The 22,698-nt window shown below is 46.3% G+C and overlaps 2 protein-coding genes and 1 long non-coding RNA gene across 5 annotated transcripts in view; 1 reads left to right on the top strand and 2 right to left on the bottom strand.

The window, feature by feature from the left end:
* Positions 1-15,653, top strand: part of LOC112147358 — a 44,839-nt gene extending 29,186 nt beyond the window's left edge. Inside the window, exons 2-3 of one of the 3 annotated variants that reach the window (XR_004949556.1) lie at positions 5,936-6,070; positions 13,965-15,653. This is a non-coding gene — a long non-coding RNA (uncharacterized LOC112147358). The remainder of the gene's footprint in view (positions 1-5,935; positions 6,071-13,964) is intronic. The other 2 variants (XR_004949555.1, XR_002919442.2) reach the window with 2 other exon arrangements.
* The window catches only part of insra (insulin receptor a), a 43,891-nt gene extending 26,950 nt beyond the window's left edge, over positions 1-16,941 (bottom strand). Inside the window, exons 1-2 of the mRNA XM_024273678.2 lie at positions 15,807-16,941; positions 6,482-7,030 (exon numbers count right to left, since the gene is read on the bottom strand). Of these exons, the coding sequence (XP_024129446.1) occupies positions 6,482-7,030; positions 15,807-15,885 (628 nt within the window). The 5' untranslated portion in view covers positions 15,886-16,941. The remainder of the gene's footprint in view (positions 1-6,481; positions 7,031-15,806) is intronic.
* A 5,654-nt stretch (positions 16,942-22,595) lies between these two features.
* Positions 22,596-22,698, bottom strand: part of mfsd14a2 (major facilitator superfamily domain containing 14A2) — a gene marked incomplete in the record, with an annotated part of 12,621 nt that continues 12,518 nt past the window's right edge. The window contains 1 exon segment of the mRNA XM_024273677.2: positions 22,596-22,698.

The raw sequence follows: 22,698 nt of genomic DNA, 5'->3' as shown, positions 1-22,698 counted from the left end.
GAAGAAAGGAAAAGCCTTTAGATGAGTTCTTCTCCTCAGGTTAGTTTTGGTAGGAACAGTAGAGCGGATCAACCAAATAAACATTACAATCCTTAAGAAAAACAGTAAAAAAATGCATATTTAATGCACATTTCTGGGATCAAACTAAACCGTGTGTTACACCACTGAACTGAACTGTAAGGATAAAGAATCTCTACAGTATGTTTCTGCTGAAAGTGTCGACACGTGTTGTGCTAAAGGATTTGTTTGTTTCTCTGATCTGAGAGGTTTTCCTTCATTGTTAGATTTTTCTGAATTTTTGGGTTTTGTTTAATACAAATTAAACTTTGAACCAAACCAAAAATTTAAAATTGAACCGAATCGTGAGGAAAATGGATGAAGCATGGTAAAGTGTGCATCCCTCCCCTCCCACCTGTCACAGAAGCCCTGACAGGTGAGCCAATGGACTGACGGCCCAGTTTGGTTGTGGAAGCGACCTGGCCTCCAGCGGGCAGGTCGTCACACCAAAGCTCTAAAGATTGGAGGAGAAGAGTGGATGTGCAACATCAGTGCAAATATCCCTGAGATTTCATTAAGACAGCTTTAAAAAGGCACCGCCTCTATTTTTAGTCTTCAATCAACAAATGTTCACAGCTTTCCCACACTAGCCTGACGGCGGGACCGTTCCGCCTCCATCCTTCCTTCATGACCTTCAGGTCACCGGAGAGGATTTTATTTAACTGCTGTGGAGGACCTGCTGTCCATTCATAACTTCAGAGAGGAAGCAGACAACAAAGACGGGAAACAATCGGGAAGGACGTCCCGTGAACTTTACTACTGCGAATGTCGGCATGTGCACGGCCGCACGGACCCGACTGCAGGTTGACAGAAGGAGATCCGCTCCGGCCGACCCTTCCTCTCTCCCCAACACCCTGCTTCTCTTTCCGATACAGCCAGGATGAATGGCTGATGTGTTCATATCCACGATTACAACACGATGTTACTCCGGTCTCCTAGCAGCAGGACTAAATAATGAGCGTCTGCACCGGCGCAGAGGTTATGTCCCCGTGTGATTTATGCCCCGCCGGCGTGTCAAAGCTACACGCTTAGCCGGACAAGTCCAGCTCCACATTGGCGGGGGGACAAGCGGCGTGGGCCGGGGTAAATCTGGACTCTCCATATCAAGAGGAGGTCTGGCAGCCAGCGAGTTCTCGCCTCATACGACCGATTTATGGCCAGCACGCATGAACTCAGGAGGCCTGCAGCCAGCAGAGAGGATGGAAGGATCTATGGCAGCAAAGCAGAGGTCCAGGCGTCTCCTGACAGACGTTAGAGGACTGCGTCGAGGGTTTGACAGACGTTGAAGACATCTGCAGAGGAGACGAATGCGTCTCTATTCAACAGAGGAAACGTGATGAAGATCCCTTTCAGTAATCTACAGGAAATACAACCCGACTGCGACCAAGACAATGGTGCAGTCCAGGAAACATCTGCAGCAGATCTGCTGCCAGGCTCCATCTGAACTGTCCTTACGGGTGGATATCCGAGCACATTTTTCTACGGGTGTGCTGCGGGCGACAGGTGATAGTGAACACTGAAGCTGCGTTCACACAAAAGTTTTGAAACCTAAAAAACAGAACATCTAAAGCTAAAAATAATTGCATTTATTTTGGACATTTTACTTTTTTCTTGACCAAACACCAATATTTGTTCCCAATTCGTTTTATTTGGGTTTCAAACATTAGCTCCATAGAATTCTACAACACAAGTCACATATCGGAATCGAGCTGTGAAAGAAAAACTCTGGACCAAGATTCACCAGATTTACACTTTGACCTTTCACGCCAAGACTCCTCCAACTGTAGGTGGCGAACATGCGCCGGTAAACTGTAGAAAGAGAAGAAGCCCCTCCCTACGTGTCCAGTGCATCACATGGCCAGTCTGTTCATAGTTTTATACAACACATAAAGGGAAGTAGGAGAGATGCATTCGTGTCGTACAGATTTTTTATTCTGCAGACTGATCAAGGATCCCGTCAGTGCTGTGCACGTGATTCGTGCGCGCTCCTTGCTGCAGCCTGACATGAGTGTAGTTTGTCTGGACATCCTACGGCCACTTACGTATCACGTACACACTCTGCAGTGTGCGCGGTCAGTGAGGAGCCAGTACTCACATTTAACGACTGTGTTACGAATACTTCACGATACACTAACCACACGAACAAGAATGGTACGTTCCATTTTCATGACGTCCTTCAAGGTGGCCGTACGAGCCTCGAGGGAACGGTGAGACACTCCTGAATTCCCCCCAAGATGCAGACGCTCCTCTATGACCCTCCACGGTCCGGGCGACCCAAAACTTGCAGAACCCGTACAGGACCCATACGGGCCCACGTGACTAAGGCTTGAGAAGGAGACAAGAGTCCGTATCCGTCTTCAGTGGAGGGGAGTGTGTGCCCGTTTACAGTCATCTTAAAGCAGGAGTCGGGATCAATTTGATGAATTTTGAAGTGTTCGATCCATGGATGTGACGTACAGAACCATTGCCTGATTAGTTCTGATGAAGCTGTTAATGAGCCTCGTTACATCAAAGTAAAATTCAAACCACATGGAGGACATTCACAGCATCTTGTGACATAAAAAGCAGCAGAACAGACGATAGATTAACGCGTACAGTGATGGTGAGCGCTCTAGTGCGCCTCGTTTCCACGGAGCTGTCCAGACCGGACCGAACCGGACCGCACTTTTTAGTGTTTCCATCATAAAATGAGCCCATTAGAAAGCTGAACGTTTGTTCCTCTTTTGGCTGTTTTCTTCTTCACCTCCTGCAATCTCCTTGCAAAGAGAGCCGCTGTAGTCGCACCGTGTACACCTGCATGCGCCTTCATGGTCAAACCGCCAATGGAAACGCTCTCTTGAATTACCCGCTTCATTCTAAACCGGTCAGGACTGGACCGATCCAGTCCGGACCGGTCAATGGAAACGAGGCATAAAATATTCAAACGTTATTTTTTTATGTCAGGAGAAGAGAAGCTTGAAAACAAACATCACATTTCTGCATTATAGCTTTAAAAACGTTAACCACAGCGAAGATCATGACTTTCTACTCAAGCACCAAATCTGAATTTGGAGTTCTGGTTCAGAAACCATCAGCCTCCTGTTTGCTTTTATCAGAACCTAAAGAGAATTCTGTGATGAGCTTCTTCAGCGTTTTTCCTCGTTTCAGAACCGGGTCAAATAATGGGTTGTTATTCCAAACATCAGAGCCGAGTCGGTCCGTCCGTCCACGGACAAAAAGGTTTGACCGTCACCCTAAGAACCCCTGGAGGACCGAGCAGAACCAGTTAACTTCTCTAACTTTAAATGAATGTTAAATGATTCATTTTTCAAGCAGATATGAAGCAAAACATGAAAAACTAAAAACCTGCCGGTCTGAAGATCGACTTCACCAGAAACCTCGGCTGAGAAAACAATCTGCAGCCTTTTGAGCGCCGCCGTGAATCTGCTCCGCCTTTAGTCGCTTTCCAACCACAGACTGAAAGTTTGTGCTTTTTCAGCTGCGTCAAAATGGAGAAGTGCTCAGAGACGGAGAGTTTTTAGTTCCATCCTGGACGTCCTGATAAAGACCAGCGTAATCCAGGAGTTAGACCTGACCCTGCATAAACATGCAGATCTCACAACACAAAGGAAGGATAACAAATGTCTTTTTCTTTCATTTAAACGTTTTATAAAGTTTCAATAAAGGGAAAAACACTTTTCTGAAGCTCAGCGCTGCTTTATGGGGGCTTGAGTTGAGCGTAGTGTTCTCCATGGTCCATGTGAACCCTCATGACCTCATCTACGGACTTCTGAAAAGGTTTGGAAAGCGCAGCTCACTGCAGATGACGACCCAGAATGCTTTGCATCCTAAACCTGTGGGTGCAGCTGCTGCATTACGGGTCCTTCATGCTCTGGAGAACGGAGGCAAAAACCACAGGACCACATGGCCACAGGCCGGAGCAGCATTCCTGCCCACGGTGGAGATCGGCCTCTCAACATCTGGTCTGGATTCCTGTCACGGAGCGGTTCAGACACAGCGAAGCCGTTCCACTTCAGGACCTTCTACTCTACCAGAGTCCACAGAGACAGAAACAGGAGAGAAACACCACGACGGGTCATGGACGGTCCACAATAAGATCTACGGCTCTGAGTGAACATGGAGCTTCATAAAACAGTCTTTCTGCTGAAGCGTTTGATCAAAGATCCTGAGCTGGACGTTCAGGTGGAGATCAGACCAGAGCAAACGGAGCAAACACTCGTACTTCACCAAACTGAGTTGTTGCATCACATCTTTCTGCAGGAACGAGAACAAACACGTGACATGGTTTTGACATTTCTCTCTCAGAGAGGACCAAACCCTCTCAACCGCTGTCAACACCACAAGCTGAAGCTTACAGAAGCTGAAGCAGATCTTCACCACAATATCAACCAATATCATCACAAAGAGGGAGTAAGTTACAACAAATGGTTATCTTTAATGTCTGCATACCTGCTAAAACAATCTCATGGCAGCTTGAAGTGTTTAACGAATCAAATCGAGCCGTTTTTGCATTCAACCAATCAGATGCAGCCCTTTATACCAGACGTCTGCCTCCTGTCCTGACGAGGGTCATGTGGAGTTTTTAATCAATGTTAACTAAATAAGACTGTTGCAGTGAAATGATGCACTGGTTGTTTGTGGTTCATGTATCGCGAGTCGATCAATACAGAATCTCGTCTGGACTGAAGCCTCCAGAGGCGCTTCACAAACAGCTTCAGTGAAGCAGACCGTGTTTACGTTCCCTCGGCCTTCCTGGACCTTTTCCAGGTCCGGAAAATTCCTGACCCTTCAGCTGAAGCTGTCAAAACAAATACAGACCAGCAACACAAATCGGGTTAATTAGCCCAAAATATCACCTGGAGCTGCTGAAAACTGCCCCCGGCCGGTTCCTTTGTGGGTGTTTTGGTCTAGACCGGAGGGAGTTTTAGTTTTAATTAAAGCTTCAACATGAATGACTGTGGATCGTCGCGTAGGTAGCGATCCGATCATGAATCGATTCTTACTTTTGAATGTAATGTTTGTTGCTATGTCTGTCTTTATAATTGAAATTATATGTATTAAATCCCCAACATTTATACTTTTATTTAGAACAGAAGATCAGAGTGAACAAAACTACTAAAAAAACAAAGATTTAAAAAGAAAGAAACTGATTTTGTTACTTTAAACAATTAATTGTTACCCTTCTGGTTCAGCAGTAACATAAACAACATAGAAAAGCATAAACACACTGATGTTTAGATCACTTAACAACAAATCCTAAAAATGTTCTCCACATATCCTCAAAGTTCTGCATCACTTTACGTTCTAAGTGTTGCATTTTGGTGAAACTACAGTATAAAAGTCCCTTTTCTCGGCTGTAGAATCAGCTGATTGATTACATCCGTCCTTCCTGTGCTGAAGGTTTATGACATGCAGCTTCAGAGCTTCATATCAGTGTGAGGCGCCGTTTCTCCGCTTCAGAATCTGCTGGAGTTACAATAATTACGTCAACTGCTACAGAATTACCATAACCAAAAGAATGTAAGGACAATTCTTTTTTTTTAGAATTTATGTCAGTGAGCAAAACTTCAGTCTCAGTTTTTAAACAGAAAAAAACTACTATACTTATAAAGATTACAAATCAGCAATTTTGAACGTCACAAATATTCTTACCAGATGGAGGTTTCCGAGTGTTCGGAGACTCGTTACAGCCCGACTAATTCCTGGGAAATAAGATGAAACTAGAACCTTTTCTAGAAATCTTACAGAATGGAACCGTTACTGTGGTGATTTATGAGGCGACCAAAGAGGAACGTCTCTAAAAAAAATGTAAATGCAGCCATGAGGGCAAAAATATCAAAATGAATCACTTTGTTCGTTTTGTTCTGTAAACTTATAGTTGGAGGACATGCAGACGACGGGCTGGTGAAGCGTTTCAGTCATTTCATGATGTCAGTGTTCTACCAACAAGCAAAAGAACTGTGAGCTTCTTCCTGCTAAAAGCATCTGATTCTACCAGAACAACGGCGCTCAGGTGAGTTTGAAACTTCCAGGAGTCTGGATGGAAACGTCTCTGTGCTACAGAGACACTAAAGCAGGCGGATCAGGTTTGAAAATTAACTTTTTTCCATCCATGAATTTAACTCTGGAGAACTCGTGTAGTCAAGTTTGACAGCTGTTTTCTTATTTGTTTGTGTTTATTTTTTTGTTTCTACTTTGACTTATTTTGTGGCTGCTGCCCAAAACGAATGAAGAAAAAAGTAGTAAAACTAAGTTTAAAAGCCCTGAAGATGAAAAAGGTTTCTCCATCAAACATCTTCCAAACTTCCAGGTGAATTTATACATTTTATCTGAAACTTCACACCTTTGAGTTCTGGAGAAGTTCTGGTTCTTGGATGGAGACTCCCAAAGATCAAAGCGTCACCATGAAGGAAAAGGAACTTACTTTTCTGACAGAACTTCTGCGTCCAGCAGCGTTCACTGAAGTGTCCGTTGAGCGTGGTGGTCGGGCACAGCGTCTCCCCCCGGGGCGCCCCCGGACACACGTCTCCGCACTCCCTGTCGTTCTTGTTGGCCACGATGTAGTTGTCCTCCACTGAGTCGAGGATCTTGGACCAGTCCAGAGTGGAGAGGTAGCAGAGTTCGGGGTTCTTCTCAATCCTCACGGCTCCTCTGGTGATGTTCATCAGGCTGTGGAGGCCCACCTCCCGCAGCTGCAGCATCTCGAAGACCACCAGAGCGTAGTTGAAGAACAGGTTGTTGCCTCTGATGACGGTGAGGTTGGGGAAGAGGTCGCTGAGGCTCTCCAGGCCGTAAACCCGGAAGAGCAGCAGGTAGTCGGTCACCACTCGGAGTTTGGGGAACGTGAGGCCCCGGAAGTGCTCCGGCTTGGTCTTGAACATCAGCAGGATCTTCAGGTGACCTTCAATCACCGTGCAGTTCTCCAGCGTCTGGAGGTTGGTCACATTGTTACGGATGTCTTTGCTCGGACACACTGGAAAAACAGAAGGAAAACATCCGTTTTTGGAGTAAAACAACTCAGTTCATCGTTTTGCAGTATTGCAGTATTTTTACGATGAGTCGACTAATCGGGTCATCCACAAACTGGATGAGAAGCACACGTCTAAACCGTCATTAGAGTTAAACTAACTATAAACTAGATATATAACATTACCTGTGTTAATGCTAGTGAGAATGTTGGAAGCTGAATTTGGCCGCTGAAGATGCTGAAAATAATAGCTAAGAACACTGAAGTTGATAGCTGAAAATGCTAAAACTGATAGCTAGCTAAAACATTAGTTAATTGCCAAATTAGCCTAATAAACTGAAACAAGGCTAAGTTAGCCAAAACAGCTAACGTGTAAATATTAGCCTAACTCCAAAACAGCCTAAATTAGCCAGAACAGTGGTATAAATATTAGCTAAGCTTCAAAATAGTCTAAAAAAATAAATAAAAACGCCCAAATTAGCCAGTACAGCTAGCCTGCAGCCTAAATATTTGCTTTAAAAAAAACTGCATAAAAAAACCCTAATAAATGTCAAATAGTCCAAAAATATAGCAGAATGCCATTATATCTTCCAACTTTACTACACTCTGACTCCATAGAATAATCAACTATGAAATTAGCACCGACTATTTTAATAGTCGATTAGTCGACTAATCGCGGCAGCCCTAGTTTGCAGCTGCCAGAGGATTAAGCTGCTGAATGTGCGCATTACACAAGCCGTCTGCGCAGCTAAAGGTCAGAGAATCCGGACTCTCATGAAGGAGAGGAGACCTTTTCATAATTAAAAGCTGCACTTTATTTAAAGCCGTGTTCCTGCCTTTGAGGTTCAGCAGATCGTATTGACGTTTTGTTCAGCGACCGCATGTCTGTCTGCGAGCTGCCGTCCTCCGGGACTGCATCTGCGTTCTGACCACAGAGTCTTTTTAAAGATCCGGCCTCCGCCAGCGTCCCTTCCTTTCACTTCTTGGTTTACATTTTTGCTCATTTATTCTTGGATGATCCCAGCTTTCTAAAGGAGTCCGTTCAGAGCGGTCCGAGGAGGACTTTTTCTAGCATCTTGTTTTTGACTTTTATCCTCATTAATCTCGTATTTCAGATCAGAAAAAACTTTTAGTTTCCAGAGTTCTGAACTGATCTGGTCGTCGGTGTGCAGCAGATACCAGAGCTGCAGTGTCTGATGGGAGAAAAAGCAAATCGCATGCAAAGAGATGCAAAGAGAGGCGGAGCCAAACAGCGCCGCTCGCAGGTTTTGTGAACAAACAGCTTAAAAATACCATAAATAACAGCAATTTCATTGTATCCCCATGTGCAATGACAATAAACGTTTCTGATTCTGATTCTGATTCTGAGTTCATGAAAATGTTTTTTTTCCTGTGAATCATGGAAAATGATCACAGCTGAGAACACACAGGTGTCGAGTCAAAGCTTTTCTGCTGCTGTATTCAGTAAATCAGTAACTAGGTTTGTGGAAAGTTAATAAAAAACAAATCCATGAATTTTCTTTGTAAAAACGCCAACGTGGAATTTCTGGTTAATCCTCTTGAATTGGGAATCAAACCACAAACTGATGTTTCACAGACGCTCCACAACCGTCACTTTGGAGTTTTATCAACCACACATAAATCTGAACGCTTCACCGCCGTTCCCGTCTATCAGGAAACAGCGTTTCCTTTTCAGAGGCTTCATGGGACGTTCAGCGTCTGACCGGACAGAACAGAACCAGCTACAGCCGGACCGGCGCCTGTCTCTGAGAACTGGATCAAACTGGTTCAAACTGGTTCAAACTGTTTACTTCCAGTTCCAACCAAATTGAGTCATTTTTTAACGATACAGATGCCACCATGTTGGAGCCAGACGTCATCAGTGAGTCATTGTTTCTATGGCAACCAGTCTCACCAATCAGGAGTGAGCTTGTTTGGAGGCCACGCCCCTAACACTTGAAAGTGCGCGACACAAAATCTGTCAAACGTTTCGGAAGTTGGACGTGGAGACTAGTAGGCGCCGCCTACTTTTATTAAAGCATCTGATTGGTCAGTTTATAACTTGAACTTAAGAAAAAATATTAAAAGAAGATGTTAAAATGTATCAGAGCAGAATGACCAATAGAATGACAGTAACAGCTGTTTATTTCTATGCAGAAGTCTATAGGATTTTGGCTTCTTAAAGCCACTTCCTGTTTGGAATGCCAGGGGGGGCGGAGCCACTCGGTCCAATTCTCAGATACAGCCAATGAACATAACCCTTGTGTGAGTCGGGTCCATCGGGTCAGAAGTCTCAATGAGTATGGGTGTGCTAAAATATCGATACATCGCGATATTTAGTCCTGCGATTGATTCTCGATGGATTCTCACCAAATATTGATCTTTTATTTTCATTTGAAGAGGCTGTAAACGTGATATTTGTCATCCTTTGGTGAGACTTTAGAGGTCAATAGGCCGCGCGTTTCAAGACTGTCTGGCAGCTTCTTGAATTATTTCATTTCTTTTCTGTTGTTTACAACAATTTTGCACTAGTTAGAGGTGCCGCTGTTCATGTTTACTATTGTTGACACTGAATTTTAAAGATGAATGTTCCAAAAAGTGCCAATTATTTGTGGCACAAAATAAGACACAAGTTGTTTGTTATGATTGTGTTGAAGCTAGAAAATAAATAGGGATATATATTTCGCTAAAAAATGTGTGTTCTTGTACATAATATGAGTTATTAGAGATATTTGTATCAATTATCGCAGTATCACAATATCGCGAGCCATGTATTGCATATTGTGACGTACCCAGCGACTCCCACCCTCAACGAGTCATCTTCTCCCTTCTGCTGGGTGATGGTGTGAGGCAAAAACACAGGCGTGAACACACATGCACACACGTGCACTCACACACACAGTCTGAACTACAGGTGCTGCACGGCATAACCTTCACCAGAACGTTTCCCATAAACTCTGAAGCTGTTCTAATGAAATACTGCAGGTTTCCATTATTCAACCTTTACATCCCTCCATACAAACCCACTCACACTACACCGTACACAAACAAACACAACCAGAGTGCACAACATGCACGCAGCGCTGTCCTAGTCCCACATCAGAGTGGAAAAGCCGGCTGGTGTCAGGACTCGGCTCCTATCAGAACCCGGGTCGGTATTTTTAGCACACATTCCCAATAGAGACTCTAATGCACTCCAGTCCAGGAGCGGAGAGGGAACACGGCCGTTCTGGTGTGGACTCAACCATGGCATACGTGCACACACAAAAACACGCGCTTCACCGACGACCGAATCACCTGCAGGCGTCAACCTGAACTCTGTCGGTTTCTCCCATTTCACACGTTGGAAAACATTTATTCATATTATATTTAAACATCCTGTGACACGATAGGCAGAAATGTGTCCATATTTACAGACTTTAGGAGAAACAGAATCGAGTTTCAATGATCAACAATCGGATCAGAACCATCAGAGGAATTCCAGCGAGGATCCTTTACCTTCAACATCTCCGTCTTCATCGAAACATTCGTTTAAGCCTGAAGCTGCTACAGAAGTGAAATCTTCATTCTGCTTCATCGAATGAAAATCCGCTCTGAATTAGACAGAAGCCATTTGCTCTTCAGCGGGCTTTTATTGTGAAAAGTAAATAGAGAAAATATTCTACTGATCGGAAATAATCAGAACGAATCAAACTAAAGATCTGGAGAAACTTCAACGAAAGACTTAAAAAAAATAGCTTTTGGGAACTAAACAGAAAAAAATGTATACGCATATTAGTCTTAAACATGTGTAATTTATCTGAATTAAAAAGGATCTGTGGCTCCATCTGCATCTTTTTAATGTTACTGAAGGTACAAAATAATGTTTTGAAAAAACAAAACAAAAACGTCACATTGTGAAGAAGCTTATTCTCAAAACAACTATGAAGATGTGTGTCTGCGTCTGCAAATAAAGTAAAAAATAATATCAACTTAAACAGTTCTGAGGACTAAAATCAACAACTTTGAGATTATGACAAAGACAGAGATTTAAAGTGTTTTTAAAAACTAGTGAAACTGGTGATGAAAATAAAAGATTAGAGAAACATTCTGATTTTGAGACCAGATGCATCTGAGACTCGAGGTTCCTGCTGATGTAAAACAAAAAGATTTTTCGGTTTTTTTGCTCTGAAAGCTCCACGCCGCGGCGCTTCAGGTTAGTTTAGGGATGAATGCGGTCCGGGTCACATTCATCCAACAACAATCAGAACCAGTGAGCCGGAAAGAAAAGCTCCACTTTGATCACATCTGAGAGTGAAAAACAGGCGGCGGCGGACGGTTTTCCCGAGGCTGCTAATGCGACGGCGCATTCTGCACGGCGGCAAACCCACACGGCTGGAACATTCGTCTGCTGCAGATTACAAACCATCAGAGATGCAGCAGAGACGCCACCTGTCCTCGCCGCCCGCCTCCTGCATCAACAGGCCATTTCTGACCTGGGGGGGGGCAGGCTGCTGTTGAATCTGCAGCAGGAACAGCCTGATTGCAACACTTCCCTTCTTATGTTTTTCAGTAAAGAAACCTGCAGAAGTCGCTGCAGCCGATCGCCGCTCAGCTGCATTAAACATGCAAACATTTCCCTCTCCTTTAATGATCCGATGGAGCAGCTGGAACTTTAATAACCTCTTTAGGAGCAACACTTCAGGACATTAAACACACTTTGAAGCAGCTTCATCAGCAGCAGAAACTCAGATGAACGCTTTTAAGAAGCTGGAGGAGAGAAAGGTTTGTGTGTCTGACGACCACAGATCAGCTGTAGAGGTCTGCAACCTTTCACAGTAAAAGACCCATTTGGGTTTGTCTTCTACTGATTTGAATGAAAACAGAAATATAAATTAAAAAAAACTAGCATTTCCTCATGTGAAATCAGTTTTTTACTTTTGATAGAAGCTCATTTGACTTCTTTTCAAAATAAAAGACGCCATGTGCCAGACCGGATCATCCCGGTTCAGTTCTGGACACCATAAGATAATATGTGCTTTAAACTAATAAAGGATCAGATTTTTTACCAAAGTTTTGCTTAGTCGGGGCGGCCGAGCTGCTGCGGTAGAGCGGTCGACTCCTGATCGGATGATTGCAGGTTCGATTCCCGCCTTGCCCGCCCATTTGTCAAAGTGTCGAAAGGGGGCTATACAAGCATACGCCATTGAGTATTAGCAGTGGTGTGTTTTGGAGGAAGCTAGGGCTGCCACGATTAGTCGACTAAAAAATAGTTGACGACTAATTTAATAGTCGATTAGTCGTTACTTCATATTAGATGAAGTCAAGTTGAAAGTTATATTGCCATTCTGTAGCTTTTTGGACTATTTTGGCGTTTATTAAGGTTTTCTAGACTAATTTGGAGTTTAGCCAATATTTCAGCAACACACTAGTTATTTTGGCTAATTTATCATTTTTCTGTTTTTTAGGCCATTTTGGAGTTTTGCTAATTTTTTGGCTTCATTGTAGCAGCTTTGACCATCTTAGACTTTATATGAGTTTTTTAGCTGCAGGGATGTAAAAACCTTTGCATAGTTTATCTTCAAGGTGCACCTCATCTATAAATTTATAACTAATATAAATTAAATAAATGCTAATTTAGTAACCCTTACTTAAAAAAACAGTAATATTTTCTTGTTCTTCAGCCAGAGAGCCTCTACGGAGAGGTAAAGGAGCCACGAGTGGCTCCGGAGCCGCAGGTTGCAGACCGCTGGTTTTGTGGAAGTGCTTCCACAAACGTCTTTCCTCAGAGGAAACGACTGAACATGACAGCAGCATCTTCTGTGAGTGAGGCGTGGTCATCATCTGCGCTCGTAAAAGAACTTTGATTTCAGGTGGGTGTCAATGACAACGCCGTCAGTGAGCTAATTATTACCTTAGAGGTGTGAAGGGACAACAACAGGCAGATTTCTGTCCCACGGAGGCGCCGGGTCAGGGGTTAAGACCTGCCACGGCGAGGCTTAGGCTCACGTGTGCGCCGCTGATCCACACACTTCATCTGCAGGAACCTCTAGCGAGACGCTCGTGGCGTTTTTAACACGTCCGTTTCACGTGAGAGTTTTGACAGGCGAGACCACAATCTGAGCCGACTGGTGGTCCACAGGACGGAGCTCGACACCCCCGGAAACGAGCTTTCATTGCACAACAAAAACACAACCCAACCACAAACCCTGATGGAACCACAAAAGTGCCGCAAGCTGTTCCCCCAGAAACCAGGTAGACGTGGCGCTCATCTTCAAAACCAACAACTATAGAGACATCAAAAGAGGATGAAACACGAAGACCCTAAAGCACGTGTCAAAGTCAAGGCCCGGGGGCCGGACCCGGGCCGCTGGGTGATCATACCGGCCCGCCAGATCCTTTTATATTTTTGCTTTTAACTGTGTTACTAATGTTATCTTGTAACGGTGACATAATGCAACACGTTCTCCTTCCAAAGTCGACTCATATTGACGTTTGGTCCAGGACCCCCTCCTGATCAAAAATTGACATTTTGGGTTTCCCCAACTGTTTTTTTGACGTCAATTAAATCAAGGCTCCCCAAATTCCAGGACGCAAACAGGTTCCGGTCCAGTACTGGGATGTGGACCGCACCAGTTATCCTAACCCTGACCTTAAACCCTTAGCTCACCGTCTGTACCAGACGCGGTTCAGTACTGGTTCCGGACACAGTACCAGAGGCGGTTCAGTACTGGTTCCAGACACAGTACCAGACGTGGACCAGGTAAGGTTAGGATACTGGTATCAGCTGCATCCTGAGGTTTGGTCCACGTTAAAAAGTTATGTTTTTAAAGTTTAAAAATGTGTTTTTAGTGTGTTTATCCTGTTCGGCCCGTGACCTAAGGATTGGATTTTGGCGCCCCGTGTGATTGAGTTTGACAGGCCTGACCTAAAGCCTAATAAATGAATCCTGTTCACACAGACGCTACACAAACGCTCAGCTTTCTCTACGAAGTGAAACTTCCCATCAAGTTGCGCTGGACTCCTTCCAGAGATCACTCTGGACCGGATCATGGAACCAGTCCCGGTGAGGTCCAGGTCTTCATTCAGGTCTAAGGAGCAGCACACTTACATGAAAAGCTTTCTCAGACTGGAAGGGTCAGGGTGGATGCACCGCTCCACCGACCCCAGAAGCTCCTCCAGAGAGAAGTCAGACCACGTTCTGCACGACGGACGTGAACATTCCCATGAAAATTAAACAGATTCTTTTATTGAAATATCTGGTTTATTTCCTAAAGACAATTAAAAACAATGTAGAAATTATTCAGAAAAATTAAATCTGCAGGATCTCAACCGACTGCATGCAAACTTCATTTCTAAAAACAGCTTCAGTAAATTCAGATTCTTCTTCATTTCAATAATTCACATTTGCACCTGATTCTGGCAGCAAATATTTCACAATATCCTAATATTTGCATCAAACAGAAAGTCTGAGTAATCTTTAAGTGACTGTGAGCAGAAAGCCTTCATTCATGCTTATCACCGCGGTGGTGAATAAAGGGACGTGTGGGGGGGCCGCGCTGCAAAGCAGGCTTATTGTTCCATTTTTGCACCGACCGCAGCAACAAGCCCAAGCTTTCACTCTGAAACAACAAGCCACTAATTCCACTGAATTCTCAGACAACTTACTTAATTGGGACAAAAACTGTTTACAACGGGCGCAGACTCACGCAGCTGATAAGAGCTAACCTTCGCTCCTCCAGAGCCGCCGCCGCAACACTCCTGCTGCTGCAGCATGCCCTTATCCAGCCTCCATCACTAACAAAACAAAAAATCTCTACATGCCAATATCAGCCTGACCAGGACCGTGTCTGCGCATGCAACGCAGACGTTCAAACGCAGACGAGGTTTTCTTTAAGCACTGAAACCCACATAACCCGAGGGGTGTCTGCGATCCATTTATGCAAAGAATGTCAAAACCAAAGTGTTCCCAATTTTCGTTTTTTGATTCTCAAAAGGTCCATTTATCCCCATTTATTTTATTATTTATTAACCTTTATTCAACCAGGAAGTCCCATTGAGATTAAAAAAGCTCTTTTACAAGAGAGTCCTGGCCAAGAGGTGACAAAATAATAATAATTACAGTTAGAAAATAAAAACATTTCATTTAAAAACAGTTGCAACGAAAATAATCTCTCTCGTGCTCTCAACTTGGATTTAAAATCATTTAATGGAAGAATTTATGGGAAAAAAACGAGGTTTCTGTCCGTCAGAATAATCAGACAGTAAAATGTCAAATTATTCAAAATTTTTGTTGTAAATTCTACAATTTATTTCTAAATACTGATTAAAAAAAACTACAGAATAAAAAAAACTCAAAAACAGTTTGAGGAAGTCAAACTTCCCATTATGTAAATTTTTCTCAAGAACATTTACAGAGATGAGCTGCAAATCTAAAATTAAAATCAGGTGTGAAGTAACTTTTATCCAACAAAATATACACATTTTAAAGCAATGATTTGAGTTTTTCTTCCAAAGAAGAGTTCACAACGGAATAAAAAGATAATTTGTTCTTTTAAATTTTGCAAAAATGCAAACTAACGTTTCTTTTTCTCAATTAATCCCAGAGTTTTACTTTAGGTTTTATAAATGTGTCAAAATGATTCATGTTATATAGTTATGGTAAACATAAAACTTCAGTCTGATCTAAAACCTGCCGAACTTCTGCTGAGTCTGAACCATCATCCCCGCGAGGCTCAGCTGGGAGCTGCCTCGCGCTCCTCTCCCCGGTAGACAGGTAAAGGTGAGTGCAGGTTCGACTTACCGTCCGCTCGCGCCGGCTGACAGCCCAGCAGCGCGGCGCACAGCGCGGCCAGCACCCAGCCCGACAGCCGCGGCCGCATCGCAGCTCCTGAGCGGGGACGGCTCGTTCCGACGACGGCGTGCGTGACTTCAGGGGACCGCGCTCGCTCTGCGGCATGTGCGCGCGGGGAAACACAAATAAACAAACATCCCGGAAGATGGGCGGAGAAACGTGCTCAGTCAAGCGGGGGACCGGCGGGTGTGCCCGCGGACCTCTGACGTTCACCTCCGCGGAATTTGTCAGAGTTCATCCGCGGCGGTGGCCTCCTGGAGGGTGGAGGACACACTGGCGGGGCGGGAGCTAGCGGCTATGCTAGCTCCGTAAGCTAACTCGCGCCGGAGCTCGCGCCTCTTCCCCCCACAGGTGAAGTTTGCCGCCCCTCTGCCCCCCTCCCTTCCCGAACACTTGAACTCCAGCACGCGGCTGCAGGCCCCCCTCTCTGGAAAAGTTTAGAGTCGCACGTACGCGCGCGCGGCGGTGGCGGTAATCTGTTCTGGGTGACTCGCTGCTGTGGCGCAGCGTTTACGGACACCCGGAGAAAACCCCCCAAACGCCGCGCGGAGCCGAACTGTGGCGTTCGGAGGAACCCGAGCGACTGGGTTTCCAGGCTCGGAACTCCTCCTCCGTCTGAGCGCACGAGCCCCCCCGCACACACTTTGTGAGCGGCAGACGCTCCGCGCCCCCCCACTTTCACTCCAAAAAAACCCAAAAAGCGGCAGTAAATTCCCGGGTCGGGTTCGCGCCCTGAACGCCCCTCCGCCGCGCGAGGCCACTGGAAGCGGAGCTGCGACTCTCAGCCTGTGGGTCGGTCCTGCAGGAGTCTCCGCCAGTAAACAAACCCTGATCCTGATCCAGATCCAGATGGGCTCGAGGGGAAACGCGGACTGGAGCTTATTGGATTACACAACAACCTGATCCCTCGTGGAGTAACGCCTTAGTTACTCCCCCCGCGCTGGACGGACACCTGCGTCAGCACAGTGACGGATTACTGGACCCCGAGGGGGCCGTTAGATTACAGAGTAATCCCACTACTCCCGAGGACTGGCTCATGTGGTCTTCCATCATCTCCTCACGGAGACCAGCCTCTGACAGTCCCGCGCCTTCAGGACCAAAGTCCTAAAACTTGCGGTTACACAAGGAGAGCACGTGCTGAGCTGTTCCCATGACCCCCTAAAGAGCCATTTAATCCAACACCCCATCAGAGGGTCTGTGGGGGGGGCACGCCCACCCTCACCTGTTTGTGGGAACACAACAGGATGTTTCAGTGTTTCAGGAAGAACAGAAACATGTATGAATGAAGCTGCTGCTTCATGATGTTTAGCAGAAGCATAACGATTCACCAACATCCGATTCATCTCATAATCTGTGGTTCCTGATCCGAATCATTCTGGAGTTATCTGCACAACAACACGAGCCTCTTCAAGCAGCTCCACACCAAAACTACAAGATCCCACCAGAACAATCTAGAGATGTGACCTGGAGCCTCACGATCTTGTTACATAGAAAATGAAATATTGAAAAACATATTTCTTCAATTACCAAAAGAGAAGCACCTTTGATTAGGTTAGATAAAAACAACTTGTTGTGGTGCTTAAAGTTCTGATCATCAAATAAATTGTATTTTGAAAATGTATTAATGTGAAAAGTGTTTCTTTAGAAGAAAAACTCAGGGATTAACTATTCTGACGGATGTGTGGTGATACATATTGTATCGCCAGACTCTTGCCAACACACACTAATACTCTAATAAACAACAGCTATTTGCTAAACTAAACAGACTAAATTAATCTGGTTATCTCTGCCCTTAGACCCTGTGAGGAAAAACAAAAAAAAAAAGATTCAGGAAATAAAAGAAGAAATCTCAGGGATGTCCTCATGAAGGAGGGATCCTCTTACCAGGACTGTTGAAGAGGAACTATCTTAGCTAACTCTACAACTACAGGTTTGAATAGTGGAGCAGATGCTTCATCCAGAGGGAACTGGAACAGCTGGGGGCGCGAGTTGAGCCAGAGGAGAGGTCCACTGACAAGGATTTTCCAATAATGATTTCGATGATTTCATTTTGAGATCATTTTATAATAGTATAGGTCGATTTGATGACCAGTTTGCCTCAGACAGATCAATCATTAAGTTGATTAATCATCTCCATCCCAGCAGGCGACCTCATCCTGTTCTCTGTGACAAACAGTCCTCCATCAGCAGGAGGCGGCGTGGACGACCACCTCCTTCCCGCTCGCTGCTCAGCACAGGCTGTAACAGGAGCCCCGTCACGTGGTGGAAGGAAAGCCGAGGCAGCGGGTCAGGAGGTCACGTTCAGGAGGCCTGCAGACCTCACAGGAGCCCGCCGATCCGGTTCCACGGCGGCGCAGGAACATTTTTGCTTTAATAATGAAGCACGGCTGGGAGTTCTACGTCCAGGGCGGAGCCTGCAGGAGGGAGAGGCCCTAATGAGATTAGGACATGCAGTGAGTGGCGGGTAAAGCCGTGTCCCACTTCTCATTCATGATCCTCCCTCTGCCCTGCAACACGTATGCTTCATGGTCATGCAAAGAATCAGAGAACAGAGTTTCTCTGTGAGGAGCGAGCGGAGGAGGAGCAAAGGTTGGGGTTTGCATGGAGGAATTGAAGCCAAGGGCTGCACGGTGGCGCAGTGGTTAGCGCTCTTGCCTCACAGCGAGAAGGCCCCGGTTCGACTCCCGGCTGGGACCTTTCTGTGTGGAGTTTGCATGTTCTCCCCGTGCATGCGTGGGTTTTCACCGGGGACTCCGGCTTCCTCCCACCGTCCAAAAACATGCTTCATAGGTTAATTGGTGACTCTAAATTGCCCCTAGGTGTGAATGTGAGAGTGAATGTGTGTGTGATTGAGGCCCTGCGACAGACTGGCGACCTGTCCAGGGTGTACCCCGCCTTCGCCCATCAGTAGCCGGGATAGGCTCCGGCACCCCGCGACCCCGAAAGGGAAGGAGCGGTCTGGAAAATGAATGAATGAATGAATGAATTGAAGCCAAATGGTCCTGGCTGCAGCCGCTACTGCCGAAGCAGACGCTGCAGAAGCTGTCACTGCAGATGCAGACGCTGCAGAAGTAGATCCTGCGGAAGCAGCTCGGACATGTCAGACGCAGACGCCGCAGAAGCACACACTGCCAAAGCAGACGCTGCAGATGCAGACGTAGTTGCTGCAGATGCAGACGCAGTTGCTGCAGATGCAGACGTAGACGCTGCAGATGCAGACGCAGTTGCTGCAGAGCTTGCGGAAGCCGCTTAGGCTCGTCAGCTGCTGGCACAGATGGGTCAGGAGGTCACATTCTGAATTCCTGAAACCAGGTCCAAACTGGAATATTTCTGCTGCATTCCAGCTGAAGGTAGCTGTGAGCACAGGCCCCGCCCCCCGCTCTCCAGATCAGAGCCTAAAAACAACAATGACTCATGATCATGTGATCCGCCTGACTCTGCAGCTTTGGAAAGGTTCCTGCACTTCCTGATCCAAACGTTTGGGGTCAGCTCGGCCTGCAGCTGCGTGCCACACGTGGCCCGGCTGCGCTGGACTGCAGGGCCTGATGCGTGTTATTCTGCTCCAGATGGCAGGTGGGTCAAGGAGCCGCTCCAGCAGAACATTTGCCTTTCATAAAGTCAACCCTTTAGGTCCAAACTCTCCTAAAACGTCCATCAGCTGCAGAGATCTGAGTTCTCCGGGTCACAGCGACCCAACACAGACGTCTGAACACCTCCAGACTGGATCCAAACGTTTACGCTGAGCCGGCTCTGAAACCGGAGACGGTGCTGCTGCACATCAGTTGATGGAAACGTTTTCTAAAAATTGCCAGTGGGCGGAGCCTCCTGTCTCCTGACATTTCAGTAAAACTTTAACCTTTAGCAGAGGCTCTTCTCTCCTGGAAGCTGCAGGAAAACACAAAGCAGGAAAGACGAACTTTAGGCTCTTCTGGCCTGTAATGAAGAAGGCTCTTCCCTGTGACCCCCCCCCCCCCCCCCCCGCGGCGTTGGAATCTGACAGGAAGTCCTCTCTGTGGCGCCTTCAAGGAAACCAGCACATACTTAGAGGCTTTTGCTGAAGAGCTCAGCAGGAAGATAAACAAGAAAAAGTGGATGTCCTGTGGGGGGGGGTCACTGTGCATCCCTCTGTTCCGTCTGCATCCTGGTTTTTATGAGGGGGGGCCGACAGGGCGACAGTTTCATCTTTCTTTGTGCTGCGTCGTTCAGGTGACGTCCAGAACGTTCTCGTGGACTGTTAGAGGATTCGGTGATGAAAGGACTGATTAGGGGGCAGCTCTGACCCCGCCCCCCCATCTGGGATGATGCGGTCAGGCTGACCTTCATGGAAACTCAGATGTTTGGACGCGTCTTTGAGCTCCTGCAGATGTTTTCCTGTGATCAGCTGGTGTGAAATGAGGAGCGTGGGTCTGATCCTCGTAGGAAGAACCTGCACATGTGAAGGTTCTGCTCCAGAGTCCTACAGGGACGAGGAGTCCCCCCCCCGACGGGTCGACCTCCTCAAGACGTTCTCTGCATCGAAAGTTTGTCAGAATCTGAAAAATGAAACCGTTTGAATGAAAGCAGATGCGTCTGGAGAGTACGGATGGTTTCTTCTGGGGGGGGGGTAGAATGCTGTGATTTCAGGGTCACTCTGACACCAAACGGTAGACGGATGATGAGATTAGAAGAATGTGAGGATCTGCAGGGTCTCTCTGGCGTTTTCCGGTCCAGTTTTCCAGGTTGGGGGGGTCACAGCTTCAGATGGATGTGATTTGTTGCTAAAAGCCTGACTGAGGCCCTTTAGCTCCTCCCACAGTGCAGGTGAGCCGCCGGGCTTCCGCCTCCTGCAGTAATCACACTGATGAGTCTGAAATGATCAGGATTATGGAGCCCCCCCCAGCACATGTTTATGCGGAGCACTCCGCTGACAAACAGGGTCAGAGTTCAGAGGATAAGGCCTTCTCCTGTCCACGCCGACCGAGGATACAATCTTTTCGCTCTGGAGGAAGTCGTGTGAGGACACAGACGTGCACGTTTCCATGTGGGAATGCCCCCCCCAAAAAGAGTGCAGGAACAATGGGGTTCACACACAGAGGAGCTGGAAGTGCGCTGACGGAGGGAAAGACGCCACCAGGGGTCAGGACCTCCACCTTCCGGTCCCGGTGCTGCTCTTCCTCCCTCCGGCGTTCCCGCCGCTCTCACAGACATTTAGTTCAGGTCTTCTTTTGGGGTGATGGACCCTGTGTGACCCGGCCGGCGCTCACAGGCCCGCCTGAAGTCTGCAGAGCAAATCCGCCGACATCACAATGAATTCCACCTTCTTCCCAAGGCCCGGGGGCCGGATCCGGCCCTCCAGATCATTTTATTGTTATTAATGACCCGATGTTATCTTGAGCTCATTTCTAACTTGTATAATTTTGAAAAAAAATATTTTTATGCAGAGTAAAATATTGGAAGTTATTTAAGGTTTAAGTTGATTTATTCTGGAATAATATTCCTGCCTTTTCTATCCATCCATCTTCTTCATCCGGACCGGGTCGCGGGGGCAGCAGTATAAGCAAAGACCCCCCAGACTTCCCGAGTTTTGGATTTTGGATGCTTGTGCGATTGAGTCTGACACTCCTGCCCTACTCAATCCCAAAGCTTTGGGAGCCGGATCCAGCAGCAGGAGGACCTGGAGGAGCTCCTGCCTCCACTGACTGCTGGGAGGTCATCAGAAACGCTCCACAGCGGAGTCTCGTTAAAACAGACCCAATCCCCGCTCTGCCACGGAGCTGCTAATCCAGACCCTAATTCCCAGAAACCCGTTTGTTGATGTGGCGCTCTTAGCGTTCAGCAGAACCTCGGGGGAACCAGAGAACCCAAAGCTGAGCTTCTGCTGGCATGCGTGTTTACTGAGGTCCCGAGCCTCGGTTCACGCCAGCATCAGCGGCGCTCGGAGCTGATGAGGAGCAGGAAGTAAATCCAGTTCTGCTGGAGGCTCTTCGGGAAACAACGGGCGGGATTATGGTTAAGCCCTTTATTATTATCTCTTCCATCCCGGGTTAAAGCCGCCTCACACCTGCTGCACTTCTGCAAACATCATCATATTCCTGCAGACATGCAGCTTCTTCAGAGCGTCCGTTTGATCCCAGAGGACGCCGCTGCAGCAGGAGGATCTCCGGAAGACGCCGTCAGGATCAACAACCGACGAACGCCTCAGAGTAGACCTGACGGTCCGCGATGGTCAGAAGAATTCAACATGGATTCATTGTTAGCTGGGACTGGTCAGATGTTATCAAACTGATGACGCCCCCACCTCTTATAAACCGTCCCATGCTGAGCTCCAGCTCTGACTTTTCTTTGAGTTTACCTAAAACAAAAGTCAAGGGCAGCAAAAATCAGAGGAGAAACTCGCAGAACTCCCAGAGTTCACAGGGAAAAAGAAATGACCAGATTACAGATCTGATGGGATTCAAAGTTCTCCCATAAAACTGATGGTTTCAGGGTTTGGATGAGTTCTTGATGCTTTTTCTGATGGAGGACTTTACAGTCGCCCTGTGACACTATTTGTTTAAAAAAAGAACATACTCAGTGCTTCTATGATTATGATGTTTGTAACCAAAATCCCTGAACGTCTTAAAGTCATTCTCATGTTGATCTGAAGCCTCTGGTTCCAAAATCTCCTCTGAGGGTTTTTGGGCTGCAGACTATTTAAATAAATAAATAAAGAAATAAATCTCTCTGACGTTAAAATCAGGCAAAGACAGAAACCTTAAATTGTACAATAAACCTTTAATAAATAGTTTATCATTAGTTTCCCATATGTACATAATAACCACCATGACTTGCCATCTTCGTTTCTTGGCTAATTTTAGGCACA

Source organism: Oryzias melastigma, linkage group LG17, assembly GCF_002922805.2.
Source record: "Oryzias melastigma strain HK-1 linkage group LG17, ASM292280v2, whole genome shotgun sequence".
NCBI lineage: Eukaryota > Metazoa > Chordata > Actinopteri > Beloniformes > Adrianichthyidae > Oryzias > Oryzias melastigma.
This window is presented reverse-complemented; position numbering and strand designations above follow the sequence as displayed.